Below are 19817 nucleotides of genomic sequence, written 5' to 3'. Positions count from 1 at the left end.
CAGAGACAAAGAGACGCAGACGTCAGTCCAAAAGACAAAAGAGACAGAATTCAGTCGAACTCTGACATCCACCTCCGACTCCCCAACCCGGAAATGAGACAAACGGTGCAGTGCTGCCCCTGGTGTTCAGAGTCACAGTCACACCGTGGACACAGTTTTTTTTAATTAACAGAGAACAATGTACAAACTCTCGTTGAGGATGTCATAACTACAACTTATAAGATAAGGGGGCGCAAAATAATAAATGAATACAGAACAGAGGAGCAAAGTCATACAATCTAGGAGGCGGGAACCAGCCTGACTTACGTCTGTATGAGCCAATCAGACGCGCTCATTGCAAGCGCTCTCAGCCAATGAAATGGAGGAACGTCTGCTTTTCCGCGTGCGCGGAGGAGGGACGAGTGACTTTTTCTTTTCTTTTCTTTTTTAGATTGTCTTCTGCTGCGTCTTTGTGTCTCTGTGTTGTGGTCGCTGGTTATCAGGTAATAAAGTTTTTTTTTTTTTTTAATCTTTGTAGTTTGTTTCCTCGTGTTTTTTCGCGTGTTTCCGTCGTGCATCGGGTGAGACTAACGCACGGGTTGAATGTTCAGTGTCGGATCAAGGTGTCAGCGAAGGTGGAGACTATGATACGGCCGCCGAAATAATAATAATATAATAAAAATACCTCCCTCATTGTGAAAATGCCTTTGTAATATGAATTAACATACGTTTGTGGCACTCAGTTTGTCTCTCTCAAGGAGTCACAGTCATGGTCCTTCTTTCCTGAAACTTGTGGCCATCAGCAAGACAAGTTTTTTTTTTTTAATTGAACACAATCTAAGAATATAGATAAACATACATCTTCTCACAGGGACTATACACTTGTTGGAGAAACCCCTGTTGTGTCCTGTAAAAATGTTACCATGGAAGTACCACTTGTATATGTAGATCAATGAATCAGAAGATAGCTTTCAGTTTCCCCGCGTGATCGTGGATGGAAGAAGGATGACCAGGATTCAGCCTGTTTCTCAGTTGACCTCATCATTTAATACAGAGAATGAGCCAAAGTAACAGTAACAGAGTCTCTGGGTTCGTGCTCAGTTTGTCCGATCAGACGGGTGTCTGGGGAGCTGTCAGGCCCTGTGAGCAGGAACCCGTCTGCCTCTCCTGAACCCATATATGGGTGATTCTTAGACTACGGGCACTTTTATGTCCCTTGATCATATTTTATGAAAAAAAGAAAAAAGGGGAAATTTCACACTTTCATAGTTATCTTTACAATGAAAGTGTTTTAAGAAATTTGTCCTAGTAGTCTATGATGACTTTTTCACCTTTTTTCAGCATCATTATATGCAAATATTGCCGTTTTGTGCTTGTCCCACACCCAGACTTATGATCTTCAATGAAAAATGAATAGTAAACAAACGTTTTTTCTAATGTTTTAAGATATCTCTGAATAAAATATCAGTAAAATAATCAAAACATAATTGGGGTATTCAATGTCATACAACTGTTGATTTTTTTTAAACGAAATGTAGTTGTCCCACATTATTGCCGTAATTTCCACCACAACAATAATGTCCCTCTAAAAGTTTGTATGAAAGGTGTGTGGGTAGTTTCTATGGAGATAAACAGTAACATCAGAGCACATGTATATAGCACCAAATCACAACAAAACAGTTGCCCCAAGGCGCTTTATATTGTAAGGCAATGGTGTGGTGGAAATTACATTTACAAGGCCAATAGTGCCCGTAGTTAAAGAATCACCCATATACTATCTGAGTTTCTGTCTAAACATTGCGTCACTACACTAAGATGTTGTATTCTTTCTTGACTGGTCCACTTCTTGTCCAGTGCACAGCGCAGTCTTCTGTCACTAACTGTCAGTAAGTCTCATCCCCGCAGTTACACCACAGATACTTTTGACATTTCAAAGTTGCACATCCTCCAAACAGAGAAGTCTAAACATACCCGCGCGGCAGTTTCACATCCTGTTCTAACCGGCTTTGCATGGCAACCGTCGAGTTTCACATCCTGTTCGATCTGGCTTTGCATGGCAACAGTCAAAAAGTCACACAAGAATACACAGCTCAAAATATTTGGACACATAGCTCAAACGTATTTGAACAAGTAATAGATACCGCGTAATTAACCTTAGCTATCGATTTACATGATTGATAAGCATCGATAACTGTTGATTACTATGCGCATATGACTAATATATCCTTCACTTTTATACAATAAAGTGTTGTGAAAATACAGAAATATAAAGTAAGAATTGCAAAACAAAAGAAGAAAAAATGCAAGGACGACTAGAAAGGAAGCAAAATCTTAAGTATAATTCAAATAGCAAAGAAACGAGATATATCTCCACAGATCTTTGTAGCTATTTCATTGGAGCGGCAAGACAAGCTGCACATACAAGCAACAAGTTCCGGGGTGGGTCCAGCAGATCCATTGTGCTGGTTAAAAATGGTTTCTGCTGACACCCCCATCCTCTGGATGGTCTGTGCCGACACTGCACACTCTAACTGTATATTTAGCTCATAATTCACATTATTAATTAATGAGGTCACTCAGCTGTTAATGTCTCTGTCTTTTTAATTTGGTAACCTTTGATTTAGTCATGAAGATCATTACATAGATAGATTTTAAGGTTAGGGTTTCTCTGAGATGGAGGGGTTGGAGGTCAGAGCTGAGGCCAGAAAAGCACAGCCTTCATGTGTGATCAGACAGCCTGCAGACACACAAACCAGCAGACACAATGTGAGGACAGTGTCAGGACGTTCCCACTTGCAGCAGCACGGACACCTGATTCTGCTGCAGGATGAGCTCATGACTGTGGTTCAAACACTGAGATCCATCAACACACACACAACATGACAGGGAGCAAAGCTGCAGCTTCACTCTGATTTATGGAGCTGCTGCACACATGGATGAGAGAGACGTTTTGAACCGTTTGAAGCAGAAACTAAATCCTGACCTGAGAGTCTCCAGGTGACAGTGTGGACTCTCCAGTCCAGCAGACAGCAGCGTCACTCCTGAATCCTGCAGCCGGTTCTTAGTCAGGTCCAGTTCTGTCAGACTGGAGGACAGAGCAGAGAACTGAAGACAGAACTTCACAGCTTCTCTGACAGATTACAGCCAGATAACCTGCAGAGACGATTCAAAACAAGAAAGATTTTCACTTTTAAATCACAGAAATTAAGTCTCTGTTCAAATTAGTGATGGAACAGATCACAGATGACCTCCCCCCCCACCGTTCAGATCACATATGAACTGTGATTTAACTCCAAAGTTTCCATCACAGTGTGAAATACAGATTTATTGTCCCTGTAAGTTGTTTTTAAAGGAATAACTGAGTAAATCTTGATGCAGAGTTTCAGTGAAATCAAAGTGTGAGCAGAAAAAGCTTTTGTGGGTTCACGTGCACGGAGTGAGTTCAAAGCAGACAGAATCTGCCCCCTTGTGGTCGGCAGCAGGCAGACTGAAGCTCCAAACGTGACAAAAACACTGAACCATCAGGAAGTTGAGGATGGAATGTGAGCGCTGATCTCACTGATATGGTTCAGATCAGTGAGTGTGAGCCGTGACGTCATCAGCAAAAAAAAAAAAAAAAAAAAAAACTGTTCCTGACTGGTGTTTATCCTGAAAGAGCAGCAGAAATAAAGTTATTATTCCGATTTTTACCTTCTAACCAGATGATGGAGACGTCCTCACGTTGAAAAAGAATTTGAAGTTAGAAACTCTGGTCTGTTTTTATGATGTTGTCAAAGGTGATTTTTATTCACCATCACTGTTCATGTTGTAATTTAATGTAACAAACGGTTTCAAATTCTTCTTTACAAACTGTTTTCATTGTTCAGTTAGAACTCAGTTATTTTTGTCTCCCCATAATCTTTTTTTTGTGATATGAAAATGATCCAAACCGTGACTTTAAGTCTTGATCTGATCTGTGAGTTCTGTGATCTGTTATACCCAGAGTTCAAATGTCAAAGTGTCTCTGTACTTACAAAACTTTTTTAGATTCTTTGATCACTGGCAGCAGCAACAGAAGAGCCTCATGTGAAGGTTCATATTTTTTCAGGTCAAACACGTCCAGGTGTTGATCTGAGGACAGTAAGATGAAGGCCAGAGCTGATAAATAAAAACCAAACAGACCACATTCAGAGAGACGTCCAGAGTTCAGGAAATCTTGGATCTTATCCAGTAAAGAACGATCCTTCAGTTCATTCAGACAGTGGATCAGATTGATGTTTCTCTCTGCAAACAGATTCTTATTGAGCTTCTTCTTGATGTACTCGACTGTTTCATGATTGGTCCCTGAGATTCTGTCTGTCTGTGTCATCAGGCCTTGTAGGAGAGTCTGATTGGTCTGCAGGGAAAGACCCAGAAGGAAGCGCAGGAACAAGTCCAGGTGTCCATTTGGACTCTGTAAGGCCTCGTCCACAGCACTCTGATGGAGACATGCTAGTTCAGGTTCATCTTCAGATGTCTTTGATCTTCTGGATGATGTTTGTTCTTTGGACTGCAGATTGACTCCAGACTGGAAGGAAGGCAGTCTTCCGAAGTGGCGTCTTCGTTCAGGTTCATCTTGATCTTCTGACATATCGCTGTCAAAGAAAAGTGCTTTGTCAAATTCTTCAGACATCTCAGACCTTCTGGATCTTGTTTGTTCTTTGTACAGCAGGTTGACTCCAGACTGGATGAAGGTCAGATGGACATAAAGACCAGAAACTCCTGAAGACTCAGATGGATGAAGCAGAAGACCTTGTCCTGGTAGAGTCCTCTCTCCTCTTTAAAGATCTGTGTGAAGACTCCTGAGTACACTGAGGCTGCTCTGATATCGATGCCACACTCTGTCAGGTCCTCTTCATAGAAAATCAGGTTCCCCAAAAGCCAGTTTTCCCAGAGACACAATCATCTCCCTGTTCTCTGGATTCCACAGTGGATCTGTCTCAGCTCCTCCATCATACTTGACCTTCTTCACTCTGGACTGAACCACCAGGAAGTAGATGTACATCTCAGTCAGGGTCTCTGGCAGCTCTAGGTGTTTCTAGTGATCCAACACGTCCTCCAGAACTGTAGCAGTGATCCAGCAGAAGACTGGGATGTGACACATGATGTGGAGGCTTCGTGATGTCTTCACGTGGGAGATGATTCTTCTGGACTGCTCCTCATCTCTGAATCTCTTCCTGAAGTACTCCTCCTTCTGAGGGTGAGTGAAGCCTCTGACCTCTGTCACCATGTCCACACACTCAGGAGGGATCTGATTGGCTGCTGCAGGCCGTGTGGTGATCCAGAGGCGAGCAGAAGGAAACAGGTTCCTCCTGATGAGGTTTGTCAGCAGAACATCCACTGAGCTTGACTCTGTGACATCAGTCAGGATGTCATTGCTGTGGAAGTCCAGAGGGAGGCGACACTCATCCAGACCGTCCAAGATGATCAAGACCTGGAAGTGCTGGAAGCTGCAGATTCCTGCTTCTTTGGTTTCAGGAAAGAAGTGAATGAACAAGTTCCACCAAACTGAACTTCTTCTCTTTCAGCACATTCACCTCTCTGAAAGTGAATGGAAATATGAAGTGGAAGTCCTGGTTGGTTCGTCCTTCAGCCCAGTCCAGAGTCCACTTCTGTGTTAAGACAGTTTTCCCGATGCCGACCACGCCCTTTGTCAGCACTGTTCTGATTGGTGGCTGAGTGTCAGCTGAGGCTTTAAAGATGTCTTCACATGTGATGGTTCTTTGTGGTGTGTCTGTTTTCCTGGATGCTGCTTCAATGTGTCTGACCTCATGCTCCTGGTTGACCTCTGAAGCCCCGCCCTCTGTGATGTAGAGCTCTGTGTAGATCTCCTTCAGAAGAGTCGTCTTTCCTGCTTTAGAGATCCCCTCAAACACACGCTCAAACTTCTGCTTCACCTTAGATTTGAATTTATGACAAACTTCAGCACGAGTTCCTGAAAGAACAAACAGCACAGATCAGTTACTGAATGATGACATCACTTCCTGTTTCCCTGACAGAATTCACACATGAATATATTTCAAATGGACAAACATCATTGTCACTTTAGCGTCTGTGTTAAATGTGGACTGAAGTCCTCTTACTGCTCTGCAGACAGTCAGCCAGCTCATCATAATTCAGGCTCCTCATGAAGGCCACGTGAGGTCCGGAAAACCAGTCGGATGCTCCTCTGCTCCTCATCCTCACTCTGACTCTTCCATAGTATTCTGCATCATTTGTCAGGAGAAACTTCTGGATCATCTTCAGCTCATGTTTCATAACCATCCCCATGTTCTCCTCGATGTTCTGTAGCAGAACATCAACATGGACGAAGAAACTCATCACTTTGTTACAAGTTTGGATTCTGTCTCCACATTATATGTTTCACTGTGTGAGATTCTCTGGATTTTGTTCAGAAAATTCAGTTCAATAAAAACAGACTGAAAAGTTAAACCCTTGAGATCATCATTTTTCTGAATTTATATACAAAACCAAAAAATTCTCAACATAAAACAACGACAATAACAGTCAGTGTGTCCCTGTTGATGAATCCATGAATGATGGACTGATGAACATAAACATCATCCAAGTGTTTGTTGCTGCAGCATGGAGACATTATGAACAAACTGTCCAATGAGGACATCAGATGGACGTCAACAGACCGTAAACATGTGGTTCAGCCGTCTTTGATGCTGCTGAGCAGATGGAACCCTGAGAACCTCTGAGCTCTGCTGCTTCACTCTGTGGACCAATCAGAAACAGTTTACTCACATGATGTCTGAACACAAACAGCTTATAGTTCACATCAACCTGAATCATTGGTCTGAACTCTCAAACTGGTTTTCATGGTCGTCTTGTTGGTCCCCCTGAGAGTCCCACAGTGGGCTTGACTGTCCGTCCACACAGGACCTCACACTGACCTTGTTGGTTGTGTTTCCCTTCCACAGTCTTGGCAGGACGGCCCGCCGTGCCAGAAACAGTGACGGCTCCTCCATCAGCACCACTAAATGAAGAGCTTTGATCCTGACTGAAGATGTTAAATGTTGACTTCCTGTCTGTGTTTCTGGTGTCTGCAGTGAGGATCAAACTGAATGATCAGGAACTCAGGATCCGTTCATACAGCTGCTGTTATTTTACAGATGTCCATGTCCTGTTTTGTCTCCTCACAACTCGCTGGTACCAATGAACCTCCTCCCTCTACAGGATTCTAAGTCGCTCTCACCGAGTCCGTTCTCCAGCAGGTCGGGAAATCTCTGTACGCTGTAAACGGAAACACGATTTCCTCAAAGTTGTCTCTTTCTGTCCAGATCAGATGGTCCTGAAAGTAGCAAACCAGCTGTGGACTTTGACAACCACCAGGTCCAAAGAATCCAACAAGGTTCAAGAACCTGAAGTCTAAACTGTGACTTTTCCACACTGAGGCTGGAAAGTTTCCTCACAGCTTCCAGATATAAATTCTGTCCTTTCTGTTGAAGTTGATATATTGTGTCCAACTGGAAGCTTTTCTCAAAATGTTAATCAGTCAAATCGTTTGTCTTCTACCCGTTTAAACAACTTAAATTATAAAGTATCCTGAGAAGACACATGAGGGTCACAAAGTTTTAACAAGTTCTGTCCCCTAACTCAGCATCTGATGTCAAACAAAACCCGAGAATCTAATCTCTGTAGTTACAAGAAGACGACTGAGGGAGAGATGCGACCAACGTCCCTCAGTCTGGTTCAAACCTGGTTGTCGTCTTCTGAACATCATCTACTTTATGGATCAGACCACAATATAACAGATTACAGTCATGAATCAGTGTGGGGACCATTGGTCATCACCAGGTCGAGTCCTTTAAATGCTGTGGACATGAAGACAGTCCCATCTCGGTTGCCTTTGAATATGCAGGTCAAAGTCAATGTTGGACCCTAACATCACCCAACATTTTTTCACTCTTTCATGACGTTTCTGTGTAGGCTCTCAGTTGTCCAGGTGGTTTCCATAGTAGAGAAGCTTGAATCTTCGACTTCATGTCAAGCAACCCCAGTCCAGTCGAAGAATTCAAGCTTCTCTACTCTTTCATGACGATGAATTCCACAATCACCCCAGAGATGATGAGAAACTGGTCATTTGAGGCGACTTTGTATGACAGAGTCAGGAACAACCGTCTCATTCCTCAAGGTTCAGGGGACAACTGTGGTAAGTCCTATTTCAGTGCCTGATCTGGATTCAAGTCCATCGTGTTTACACGACATTTTAGGGATCAAGATTGAAGTGGACAATGGGAAGGAATGCATAATTTACGGAGGTACAAACAGGGACACAGACAAACGGGCCAGAAGGTTCACAGACTTCCAGAGGATTGTGGGAGGAGAAAATGGTGGTTCAGAGGACCAACAGGAGACACTCGAGTCACGGGAAATCACGGGAAAACACTGGGAAGCAACAAGTAAAATAACGTCAGCATCCAAAATCAAAGCAGGATGTTTAGAAACGCTGAGTTGAAAATTCTTTGCTCTGTTCAAACAGCACATGTGGATTTTGGGGGGGCGGATCATTTTGACCTCATCTGTAAACGCTCCTGAATGAAGTGAAGACTGTCGGGTCCAAGGAGGACAAATATTTAATGGAACTGTTCAATGAAGTCATGTCAGATGTCTGAGGACTGTCCTTGTTCACAGGCAGTCGTTACACTACATGTGTCCAGTGGCCGAGTCCAACGGAACCGATCCCTGGAGGTCCTCTGTAAGTGGACCAGGTTCAGCACAGAGCCCTCAACACGAGTCAAACCAGCTGGAGTTTGGGGTCAAAGGTGCTTGGCCACAGTGAGGATCACACAGTGTGACAAACAGCACCAAGTGTTTATTAAAGATCAGAAAACATGATCATAAATAATGTTTGAAGGACAAATAACTGCAAATATCTTTACAGCAGGTCACAGTTTCATGTCCATCATATAAATACCTCCGTTTTAAAATCAGTCCAAATGTCCTTTGAACTGTCACTCTTCATGGACACGTAGCTGGGTTCAGGTCCACGTGCTCGGCCCCGCTGTGACCTGGAACACACACCCAGCACCGAGCATGAATAATGATGGTGCGGCGATGTGATCGCTGAGCTCTGACGCGGTCCACAGTCACAGATCCTGGTCTCAACTCGAGCTCTGGTCTGGATCGAGGGGCCGTCCTCTATGTCCTCACCTTCACACAGACACAACAACATGCTGTCACACAGGAGTTCCAGCATTCCTCTGGGTCACATGACAAACTACACCCACACCTGATGTGTCGCCATTTTTACCCGAGACTAAAATATGGCCATCAGGGTATTGTGAACACTTGGCGCTTCTGTCAAAACCATCTGTGCACACAACGCTGCTCAGAGTAACAGTGACACCTGGTGGCTCATGTGAGAACTGTCAAACATGTCACATGACAGTCATCTGCTAAACTGGCCAAAAGTGGAGGAAGCTCCTCTTTTGGAGGATTACGAGCAACGTAGTGGAGCTCTTGAGTGTTCCATCAAGTGGTGGTACATGATAGCCGCTGTTTTTGAGGTAAGACACTGATGTTTGTTGACAACATAAACTTAGCCTCCTCTGTATCAGGATAAAAACTTTAAGTTGGGGTAATGTGAAACTTTAGCAACTAAGCGCTTTGTGCAACAACTAAATCAAATCAAATCAATTTCATTTATATAGTGCCAAATCACAACAAACAGTTGCCCCAAGGCGCTTCATATTGCAAGGCAAAGCCATACAATAATTACAGAAAAACCCCAACTGTCAAAACGACCCCCTGTGAGCAAGCACTTGGCGACAGTGGGAAGGGAAAACTCCCTTTTAACAGGAAGAAACCTCCAACAGAACCAGGCTCAGGGAGGGGCAGTCTTCTGCTGGGACTGGTTGGGGCTTGAGGGAGAGAACCAGGAAAAAGACATGCTGTGGAGGGGAGCAGAGATCAATCACTAATGATTAAATGCAGAGTGGTGCATACAGAGCAAAAGAGAAGAAACACTCAGTGCATCATGGGAACCCCCCAGCAGTCTAAGTCTATAGCAGCATAACTAAGGGATGGTTCAGGGTCACCTGATCCAGCCCTAACTATAAGCTTTAGCAAAAAGGAAAGTTTTAAGCCTAATCTTAAAGTAGAGAGGGTGTCTGTCTCCCTGATCCGAATTGGGAGCTGGTTCCACAGGAGAGGAGCCTGAAAGCTGAAGGCTCTGCCTCCCATTCTACTCTTACAAACCCTAGGAACTACAAGTAAGCCTGCAGTCTGAGAGCAAAGCGCTCTATTGGGGTGATATGGTACTATGAGGTCCCTAAGATAAGATGGGACCTGATTATTCAAACCTTGTAAGTAAGAAGAAGAATTTTAAATTCTATTCTAGAATTAACAGGAAGCCAATGAAGAGAGGCCAATATGGGTGAGATATGCTCTCTCCTTCTAGTCCCTGTCAGTACTCTAGCTGCAGCATTTTGAATTAACTGAAGGCTTTCAGGGAACTTTAGTACAACCTGATAATAATGAATTACAATAGTCCAGCCTAGAGGAAATAAATGCATGAATTAGTTTTTCAGCATCACTCTGAGACAAGACCTTTCTAATTTTAGAGATATTGCGCAAATGCAAAAAGAGTCCTACCTTATTTGTTTATATGCGCATTGAATGACATATCCTGATCAAAAATGACTCCAAGATTTCTCACAGTATTACTAGAGGTCAGGGTAATGCCATCCAGAGTAAGGATCGGTTTAGACACCATGTTTCTAAGATTTGTGGGGCCAAGTACAATAACTTCAGTTTTATCTGAGTTTAAAAGCAGGAAATTAGAGGTGATCCATGTCTTTATGTCTGTAAGACAATCCTGCAGTTTAGCTCATTGGTGTGTGTCCTCTGGCTTCATGGACAGATAAAGCTGAGTATCATCTGCGTAACAATGAAAATTTAAGCAATGCTGTCTAATAATACTGCCTAAGGGAAGCATGTATAAAGTGAATAAAATTGGTCTTAGCACAGAACCTTGTGGAACTCCATAATTAACCTTAGTCTGTGAAGAAGATTCCCCATTTACATGAACAAATTGTAATCTATTAGATAAATATGATTCAAACCACTGCAGCGCAGTGCCTTTAATACCTAATGGCACGCTCTAATCTCTGTAATAAAATTTTATGGTCAACAGCATCAAAAGCAGCACTGAGGTCTAACAGAACAAGCACAGAGATGAGTCCACTGTCTGAGGCCATAAGAAGATCATTTGTAACCTTCACTAATGCTGTTTCTGTACTATGATGAATTCTAAACCCTGATCTGAAACTCTTCAAATAGACCATTCCTCTGCAGATGATCAGTTAGCTGTTTTACAACTACCCTTTCAAGAATTTTGAGAGAAAAGGAAGGTTGGAGATTGGCCTATAATTAGCTAAGATAGCTGGGTCAAGTGATGGCTTTTTAAGTAATGGTTTAATTACTGCCACCTTAAAAGCCTGTGGTACATAGCCACTAATAAGACAGCTTGATCATATTTAAGATCGAAGCATTAATTAATGGTAGGGCTTCCTTGAGCAGCCTGGTAGGAATGGGGTCTAACAGACATGTTGATGGTTTGGAGGAAGTAACTAATGAAAATAACTCAGACAGAACAATCAGAGAGAAAGCGTCTAACCAATACCGGCATCACTGAAAGCAGCCAAAGAGAACGATATGACTTTGGGATGGTTATGAATAATTTATTCTCTAATAGTTAACATTTTATTAGCAAAGAAAGTCATGAAGTCATTACTAGTTAAAGTTAAAGGAATACTACGCTCAATAGAGCTCTGACTCTTTGTCAGCCTGGCTACAGTGCTGAAAAGAAACCTGGGGTTGTTCCTATTTTCTTCAATTAGTGATGAGTAGTAAGAAGTCCTAGCTTTACGGAGGGCTTTTTTATAGAGCAAAAGACTCTTTTTCCAGGCTAAGTGAAGATCTTCTAAATTAGTGAGACGCCATTTCCTCTCCAACTTACGGGTTATCTGCTTTAAGCTGCGAGTTTGAGAGTTATACCACGGAGTCAGGCACTTCTGATTTAAGGCTCTCTTTTTCAGAGGAGCTACAGCATCCAAAGTTGTCCTCAATGAGGATGTAAAACTATTGACGAGATACTCTATCTCACTCACAGAGTTTAGGTAGCTACTCTGCACTGTGTTGGTATATGGCATTGGAGAACATAACAAAGAAGGAATCATATCCTTAAACCTAGTTACAGCGCTTTCTGAAAGACTTCTACTGTAATGAAACTTATTCCCCACTGCTGGGTAGTCCATCAGAGTAAATGTAAATGTTATTAAGAATGATTAGACAGAAGGGGGTTTTCAGGGAATACTGTTAAGTCTTCAATTTCCATACCATAAGTCAGAACAAGATCTAAGGTATGATTAAAGTGGTGGGTGGACTCATTTACATTTTGAGCAAAGCCAATCGAGTCTAACAATAGATTAAATGCAGTGTTGAGGCTGTCATTCTCAGCATCTGTGTGGATGTTAAAATCGCCCACTATAATTATCTTATCTGAGCTAAGCACTAAGTCAGACAAAAGGTCCGAAAATTCACAGAGAAACTCACAGTAACAACCAGGAAGACGATAGATAACAACAAATAAAACTGGTTTTTGGGACTTCCAATTTGGATGGACAAGACTAAGAGACAAGCTTTCAAATAAATTAAAGCTCTGTCTGGGTTTTTGAATCATTAATAAGCTGGAGTGGAAGATTGCTGCTAATCCTCCGACTCGGCCCGTGCTATGAGCGTTCTGGCAGTTAGTGTGACTCGGGGGTGGTTGACTCATTTAAACTAACATATTCATCCTGCCGTAACCAGGTTTCTGTAAGGCAGAATAAATCAATATGTTGATCAATTATTATATCATTTACTAACAGGGACGTAGAAGAGAGAGATCTAATGTTTAATAGACCACATTTAACTGTTTTAGTCTGTGGTGCAGTTGAAGGTGCTATATTATTTTTTTCTTTTTGAATTTTTATGCTTAAATAGATTTTTACTGGTTGTTGGTGGTCTGGGAGCAGGCACCGTCTCTACAGGGATGGGGTAATGAGGGGATGGCAGGGGGAGAGAAGCTGCAGAGAGGTGTGTAAGACTACAACTCTGTTTCTGGTCCCAACCCTGGATTTGTCACGGTTTAGAGGATTTAAAACCTTTTATTTCCTTTGAGTGCTGCGTCATAAAAGTGCTACATCGATTAGCTCCTCACACTGGTTATTTATTTATGTGGAAGCATTACAGCGCCACATACAGCCCTGGAATATGTACTACAGCATTTTCAGTGCGGTTTCGCTCTGTTTTGTGTGGACAGAAATATTTCCTGAAACGGTGCCGTGTTTATGAACACTTTTTGAAAACAACAAAGAAGAAGACTGTATAGGGAAGGTTTCATTTCTGTGTGAACAAGAACTCAAAATGCTTGAAACATTTTCATTTACAAGAAATGAGGTCTAGAATATATATTTACAATTACTGACAAAAACTACTGAACTTTTTCACCAGCACACTGCGAACCCTAACCTTAAAAATCTATCTATATAATGATCTTCATGACTAAATCAAAGGTTACCAAATTAAAAGACAGAGACATTAACAGCTGAGTGACCTCATTAATTAATAATGTGAATTATGAGCTAAACATACAGTTAAAGTAAATAATTTGACAACAAAATGAATTTATTATGCCCAAAATAAAACTGGGATGACGCAATTTTCACAGGAAGTGAAATAATTGTGATTATTTTTGACACTTTAGGGGAAGTCTAGTGGTTAAGTGTTGGGCCTGACACCAGAGGATCCTCGGTTCAAATCCCAGCCTGACCAGAAAATCACTGAGGGCCCTTGGGCAAGGTCCTTAATCTCCAAGTTGCTCTTGGTGTGTAGTGAGCACCTTGTATGGCAGCAGCCTGACATTGGGGTGAATGTGAGGCATTATTGTAAAGTGCTTTGAGCGTCTGATGCAGATAGAAAAGCGCTATATAAATGCAGGTCCATTTATTTATTTGACACTTACCACGACCCTTCATCAACTTCTTGGTGTCTTCATGTCCTTCAGACTCTGAGGGACACTCCCCCCTCGTCCTCTTCATGGTTTTTTGTTTTCCCTCTCAGAACTCTGTGGTGGGTCTCCTGAGGTTGGATTCTTGTGGTCCAAGAAATGTTTTGTTCTGTCTGTCAGTGATTTGGCTGCTGAACTCTGACTGTGGAATCAGCCTGCAGACTGAAGAAGAACTGGAGAAGATCAGACAGATCACTGCTCCTCAACATTCACTCATACTGTGAAGAAAAGTTTAATTTAAGGTCCACACATTTTTTTTGATGAAGCATTGAGTGAGACATGATTTACACCTTTTACTTCACACAGCTCCAGACTGAATGTTGGACTTTTTTCTGATCTAGTTGTAGAATTTGTCCACATTGTGATGATCTTAACAGCTGTCCATGTCATGTGGAGCTGCATCAGAGAGGCAGTGTAAAACTTGTGCCAAATCAACACGCAGATCCGGATCAGAACAACTGTGGCCACACCCACTAAAAAAGGACCAAATCTAAATTAGTCACACGTGCAGACATTCATATTGTTTGGTTATTGTTTGGTATTTTTCAACATGCTGTCAGGTTTAGCCTTGTGAAGTGTTCTGAAGTCGTCAGTAGGCGTTTTGTTTCCCTCATCCTGTTCTCCTACATGCAGCTTTGCGTTAATGTGGAGACTCAGCTGTGGGTCTAGATGTTTTGCTGTCCATCCACCAGTGAGACACTTTGCTCGACCACGAAAACAACAGACGGTGCCGGAAAGCCAACTGAGAGACATTCCTCCCACTATACTGAAGAAGGAATATTCAGCTGTTCCACTCGCTGCAACCACTGATGATACTGTCAAGCGACTTCTTTCATTGGAGTTGGCAAGTAAGACGGATAAAGTTGAGGTTAAAAAAGAACAGCTCATAGTGAAAGTCCAGAGGGATTGTACCGATCGTGACTCAGTGGAAGTCAGGGTGGCAAAGTTGACAGCAATGATCCAAAACTGCCGTGAACACCTACAAAAGCATCACAAGGACAAAGCTAATAAGAGGAAGATGCTGTTGGCTGTGGACCACAGGAAAAAGCTTTTGAAAAAACTGAGATTGGTTCACTATGAAGCCTTTGAGAAGGTTTGTGAGCAGCTTGGCATCACCTACACCTTCCCTCCAGAGAACTACAGACGGGCCACTAATCGCTGGCTGGACAAGAAGGCCTTTTCTGTTCAGGTTTTTAAGGAACTCCAGAAACAGAAGAGCTGAGCAGAAGCTTAAGATGAAGCAAAGCTTGGCCTCGAAAGTTACAGCTGAGACCAAAAGTGAAGGGACACAGTAAAAATGCAATATATATTGACTATTGGTTCCAAATCTACTGAGAACATCTAGTTTGACTTTTGTGATGAATAATGTGGCTTCTAGATAAATTTATTTCAATTTATTTTTTAATTTGTCAGTTCACAGAATTTGTCTGGATATGTTAGAATTTAATGTACATAAAAGTTCCGAAAATGGAAAAGAAAAAAACAAAAAAACAACCTACACTTGATGTTTATGTTCTATTTTGGATCAATTGTCTGCATTTATATGTGTGTTCATTTTTGTATCTCGAAATGCCAAATAAAAATGTTGGAATAAAAATAAAATCAACAGTCTGCACGCCTCCTGGCGCCTGTCGGTCACGTGATTTCTGGGAACCAGCAGGAGCTTCGACTCGCTGCAGGACTCGACACGAGCTTCAGGATTCCGACACACAGTTCAGTCTGCGCACGCGGCCAACAAGTTATTAAGATGAGTTCAAACAAGACGACGACAAAGAGTTTTAACTCAAAGTCTTCATCAGGGCGTTTTCTTCACTCATAAATCTAAAGTTTGTCGGCGTCATAATATCTCTGAGCGAATCTGAAGACCGACGGCGAACAGACGGAAAATACATTTAACACTTAATGACGTCATTGACAAGATAAAAACAACCTTTACCTGATGACCAGCGGCCGACAGCAGAGACAAAGAGACGCAGACGTCAGTCCAAAAGACAAAAGAGACAGAATTCAGTCGAACTCTGACATCCACCTCCGACTCCCCAACCCGGAAATGAGACAAACGGTGCAGTGCTGCCCCCTGGTGTTCAGAGTCACAGTCACACCGTGGACACAGTTTTTTTTAATTAACAGAGAACAATGTACAAACTCTCGTTGAGGATGTCATAACTACAACTTATAAGATAAGGGGGCGCAAAATAATAAATGAATACAGAACAGAGGAGCAAAGTCATACAATCTAGGAGGCGGGAACCAGCCTGACTTACGTCTGTATGAGCCAATCAGACGCGCTCATTGCAAGCGCTCTCAGCCAATGAAATGGAGGAACGTCTGCTTTTCCGCGTGCGCGGAGGAGGGACGAGTGACTTTTTCTTTTCTTTTCTTTTTTAGATTGTCTTCTGCTGCGTCTTTGTGTCTCTGTTGTTGGTCGCTGGTTATCAGGTAAATAAAGTTTTTTTTTTTTTTTTTAATCTTTGTAGTTTGTTTCCTCGTGTTTTTTCGCGTGTTTCCGTCGTGCATCGGGTGAGACTAACGCACGGGTTGAATGTTCAGTGTCGGATCAAGGTGTCAGCGAAGGTGGAGACTATGATACGGCCGAAAATAATAATATAATAATAATAAAAATACCTCCCTCATTGTGAAAATGCCTTTGTAATATGAATTAACATACGTTTGTGGCACTCAGTTTGTCTCTCTCAAGGAGTCACAGTCATGGTCCTTCTTTCCTGAAACTTGTGGCCATCAGCAAGACAAGCTTTTTTTTTTTTAATTGAACACAATCTAACAGAATATAGATAAACATACATCTTCTCACAGGGACTATACACTTGTTGGAGAAACCCCTGTTGTGTCCTGTAAAAATGTTACCATGGAAGTACCACTTGTATATGTAGATCAATGAATCAGAAGATAGCTTTCAGTTTCCCCGCGTGATCGTGGATGGAAGAAGGATGACCAGGATTCAGCCTGTTTCTCAGTTGACCTCATCATTTAATACAGAGAATGAGCCAAAGTAACAGTAACAGAGTCTCTGGGTTCGTGCTCAGTTTGTCCGATCAGACGGGTGTCTGGGGAGCTGTCAGGCCCTGTGAGCAGGAACCCGTCTGCCTCTCCCTGAACCCATATATGGGTGATTCTTAGACTACGGGCACTTTTATGTCCCTTGATCATATTTTATGAAAAAAAGAAAAAAGGGGAAATTTCACACTTTCATAGTTATCTTTACAATGAAAGTGTTTTAAGAAATTTGTCCTAGTAGTCTATGATGACTTTTTCACCTTTTTTCAGCATCATTATATGCAAATATTGCCGTTTTGTGCTTGTCCCACACCCAGACTTATGATCTTCAATGATAAAAATGAATAGTAAACAAACGTTTTTTCTAATGTTTTAAGATATCTCTGAATAAAATATCAGTAAAATAATCAAAACATAATTGGGGTATTCAATGTCATACAACTGTTGATTTTTTTTAAACGAAATGTAGTTGTCCCACATTATTGCCGTAATTTCCACCACAACAATAATGTCCCTCTAAAAAGTTTGTATGAAAGGTTGTGTGGGTAGTTTCTATGGAGATAAACAGTAACATCAGAGCACATGTATATAGCACCAAATCACAACAAACAGTTGCCCCAAGGCGCTTTATATTGTAAGGCAATGGTGTGGTGGAAATTACATTTACAAGGCCAATAGTGCCCGTAGTTAAAGAATCACCCATATACTATCTGAGTTTCTGTCTAAACATTGCGTCACTACACTAAGATGTTGTATTCTTTCTTGACTGGTCCACTTCTTGTCCAGTGCACAGCGCAGTCTTCTGTCACTAACTGTCAGTAAGTCTCATCCCCGCAGTTACACCACAGATACTTTTGACATTTCAAAGTTGCACATCCTCCAAACAGAGAAGTCTAAACATACCCGCGCGGCAGTTTCACATCCTGTTCTAACCGGCTTTGCATGGCAACCGTCGAGTTTCACATCCTGTTCGATCTGGCTTTGCATGGCAACAGTCAAAAAGTCACACAAGAATACACAGCTCAAAAATATTTGGACACATAGCTCAAACGTATTTGAACAAGTAATAGATACCGCGTAATTAACCTTAGCTATCGATTTACATGATTGATAAGCATCGATAACTGTTGATTACTATGCGCATATGACTAATATATCCTTCAACACTTTTATACAATAAAGTGTTGTGAAAATACAGAGAAATATAAAGTAAGAATTGCAAAACAAAAAGAAGAAAAAATGCAAGGACGACTAGAAAGGAAGCAAAATCTTAAGTATAATTCAAATAAGCAAGAAACGAGATATATCTCCACAGATCTTTGTAGCTATTTCATTGGAGCGGCAAGACAAGCTGCACATACAAGCAACAAGTTCCGGGGTGGGTCCAGCAGATCCATTGTGCTGGTTAAAAATGGTTTCTGCTGACACCCCCATCCTCTGGATGGTCTGTGCCGACACTGCACACTCTAACTGTATATTTAGCTCATAATTCACATTATTAATTAATGAGGTCACTCAGCTGTTAATGTCTCTGTCTTTTTAATTTGGTAACCTTTGATTTAGTCATGAAGATCATTACATAGATAGATTTTTAAGGTTAGGGTTCGCAGCGTGTGCTGGTGAAAAAGTTCAGTAGTTTTTGTCAGTAATTGTAATTATTATACATTCTAGACTCATTGCTTATAAATGAAAATGTTTCAAGCATTATGAGTTCTTGTTCACACAGAAATGAAACCTTCCCTATACAGTCTTTTTCTTTGTTGTTTTCAAAAAATGTTCATAAACACGACACCGTTTCAGGAAATATCTCCGTCCACACAAAACAGAGCGAAACCGCACTGAAAATGTTGTAGTACATATTCCAGGTCTGTATATGGCGCTGTAACGCTTCCACATAAATAAATTACCGGTGTGAGGAGCTAATCGATGTATCACCTTTATGACGCAGCACTCAGAGGAAATAAAAAGTTTTAATGTCACCTGTTGAATCCTTTTAGCGTAAAACTGTTGTCCACATGAGACGGCCTTGTTTTGGAAGACGGAGTCTGGAAATACTTTAAATCCTTAAAATATTTGCACAGGAGCACTTCCTGCACCCGGTTTCATGAAGCAGTCTAATCTCGTTTAGTTGACTAATTTTTTTGTCATTAGTTGTTGCACAAAGCGCTTAGTTGCTAAAGTTTCACATTACCCGACTTAAAAGTTTTTATCCTGATACAGAGGAGGCTAAGTTTATGTTTGTCGACAAAACGTCGGAGTCTTACCTCAAAAACAGCGGCTATCATGTACCACCACTTGATGGAACACTCAAGAGCTCCACTACGTCAAAAGGAGGAGCTTCCTCCACTTTTGGCCACAGTTTTGCAGACGACTGTCATGTGACGTGTTTGACAGTTCTCACATGAGCCACCAGGTGTCGCTGTTACTCTGAGCAGTGTTGTGTGCACAAATGGTTTGACAGAAGCGCCAAGTGTTCACAATACCTGATGGCCATATTTTAGTCTTGGGTAAAAATGGCGACACATCAAACTGTCAGTGTAGTTTGTCATGTGACCCAGAGGAATGCTGGGAACTCCTGTGTGACAGCATGTTGTTGTGTCTGTGTGAAGGTGAGGACACAGAGGAGGGACCCTCGATCCAGACCAGAGCTCAGAGGTGAGACCAGGATCTGTGACTGTGGACCGCGTCAGAGCTCAGCACTCACATCACCGCACCATCATTATTCACGCTCGGCGCTGTGTGTGTG

At 41.9% G+C, this 19817-nt stretch overlaps 1 protein-coding gene, 1 long non-coding RNA gene and 1 pseudogene across 2 annotated transcripts in view; 1 reads left to right on the top strand and 2 right to left on the bottom strand.

Annotated features, from left to right (window-relative positions):
• Positions 1–3988: 3988 nt before the first annotated feature.
• On the bottom strand, positions 3989–5028 carry LOC117504850 (NLR family CARD domain-containing protein 3-like). The gene has a single exon (XM_034164400.1). It carries the CDS (start codon positions 4628–4630, stop codon positions 3989–3991), a length of 642 nt encoding a protein of 213 aa, XP_034020291.1. The 5' UTR covers positions 4631–5028.
• A 1478-nt stretch (positions 5029–6506) lies between these two features.
• The window catches only part of LOC117504894, a 797517-nt gene continuing 784206 nt past the window's right edge, over positions 6507–19817 (bottom strand). Inside the window, exon 4 of the long non-coding RNA XR_004558953.1 lies at positions 6507–6715. This is a non-coding gene — a long non-coding RNA (uncharacterized LOC117504894). The remainder of the gene's footprint in view (positions 6716–19817) is intronic.
• On the top strand, positions 14606–15938 carry LOC117504848 (annotated as a pseudogene).

The sequence above is a fragment of the Thalassophryne amazonica genome, chromosome 23, assembly GCF_902500255.1.
Source record: "Thalassophryne amazonica chromosome 23, fThaAma1.1, whole genome shotgun sequence".
In the NCBI taxonomy this organism is placed as follows: domain Eukaryota; kingdom Metazoa; phylum Chordata; class Actinopteri; order Batrachoidiformes; family Batrachoididae; genus Thalassophryne; species Thalassophryne amazonica.
Note: the sequence above shows the minus strand (reverse complement) of the source record. Positions and strands in the feature narration are given on the sequence as shown.

Coding starts and splice junctions, on each gene's coding strand:
- LOC117504850 (XM_034164400.1), bottom strand. CDS start 4,630: ATGTCTGAAGAATTTGACAAAGCACTTTTCTTTGACAGCGATATGTCA.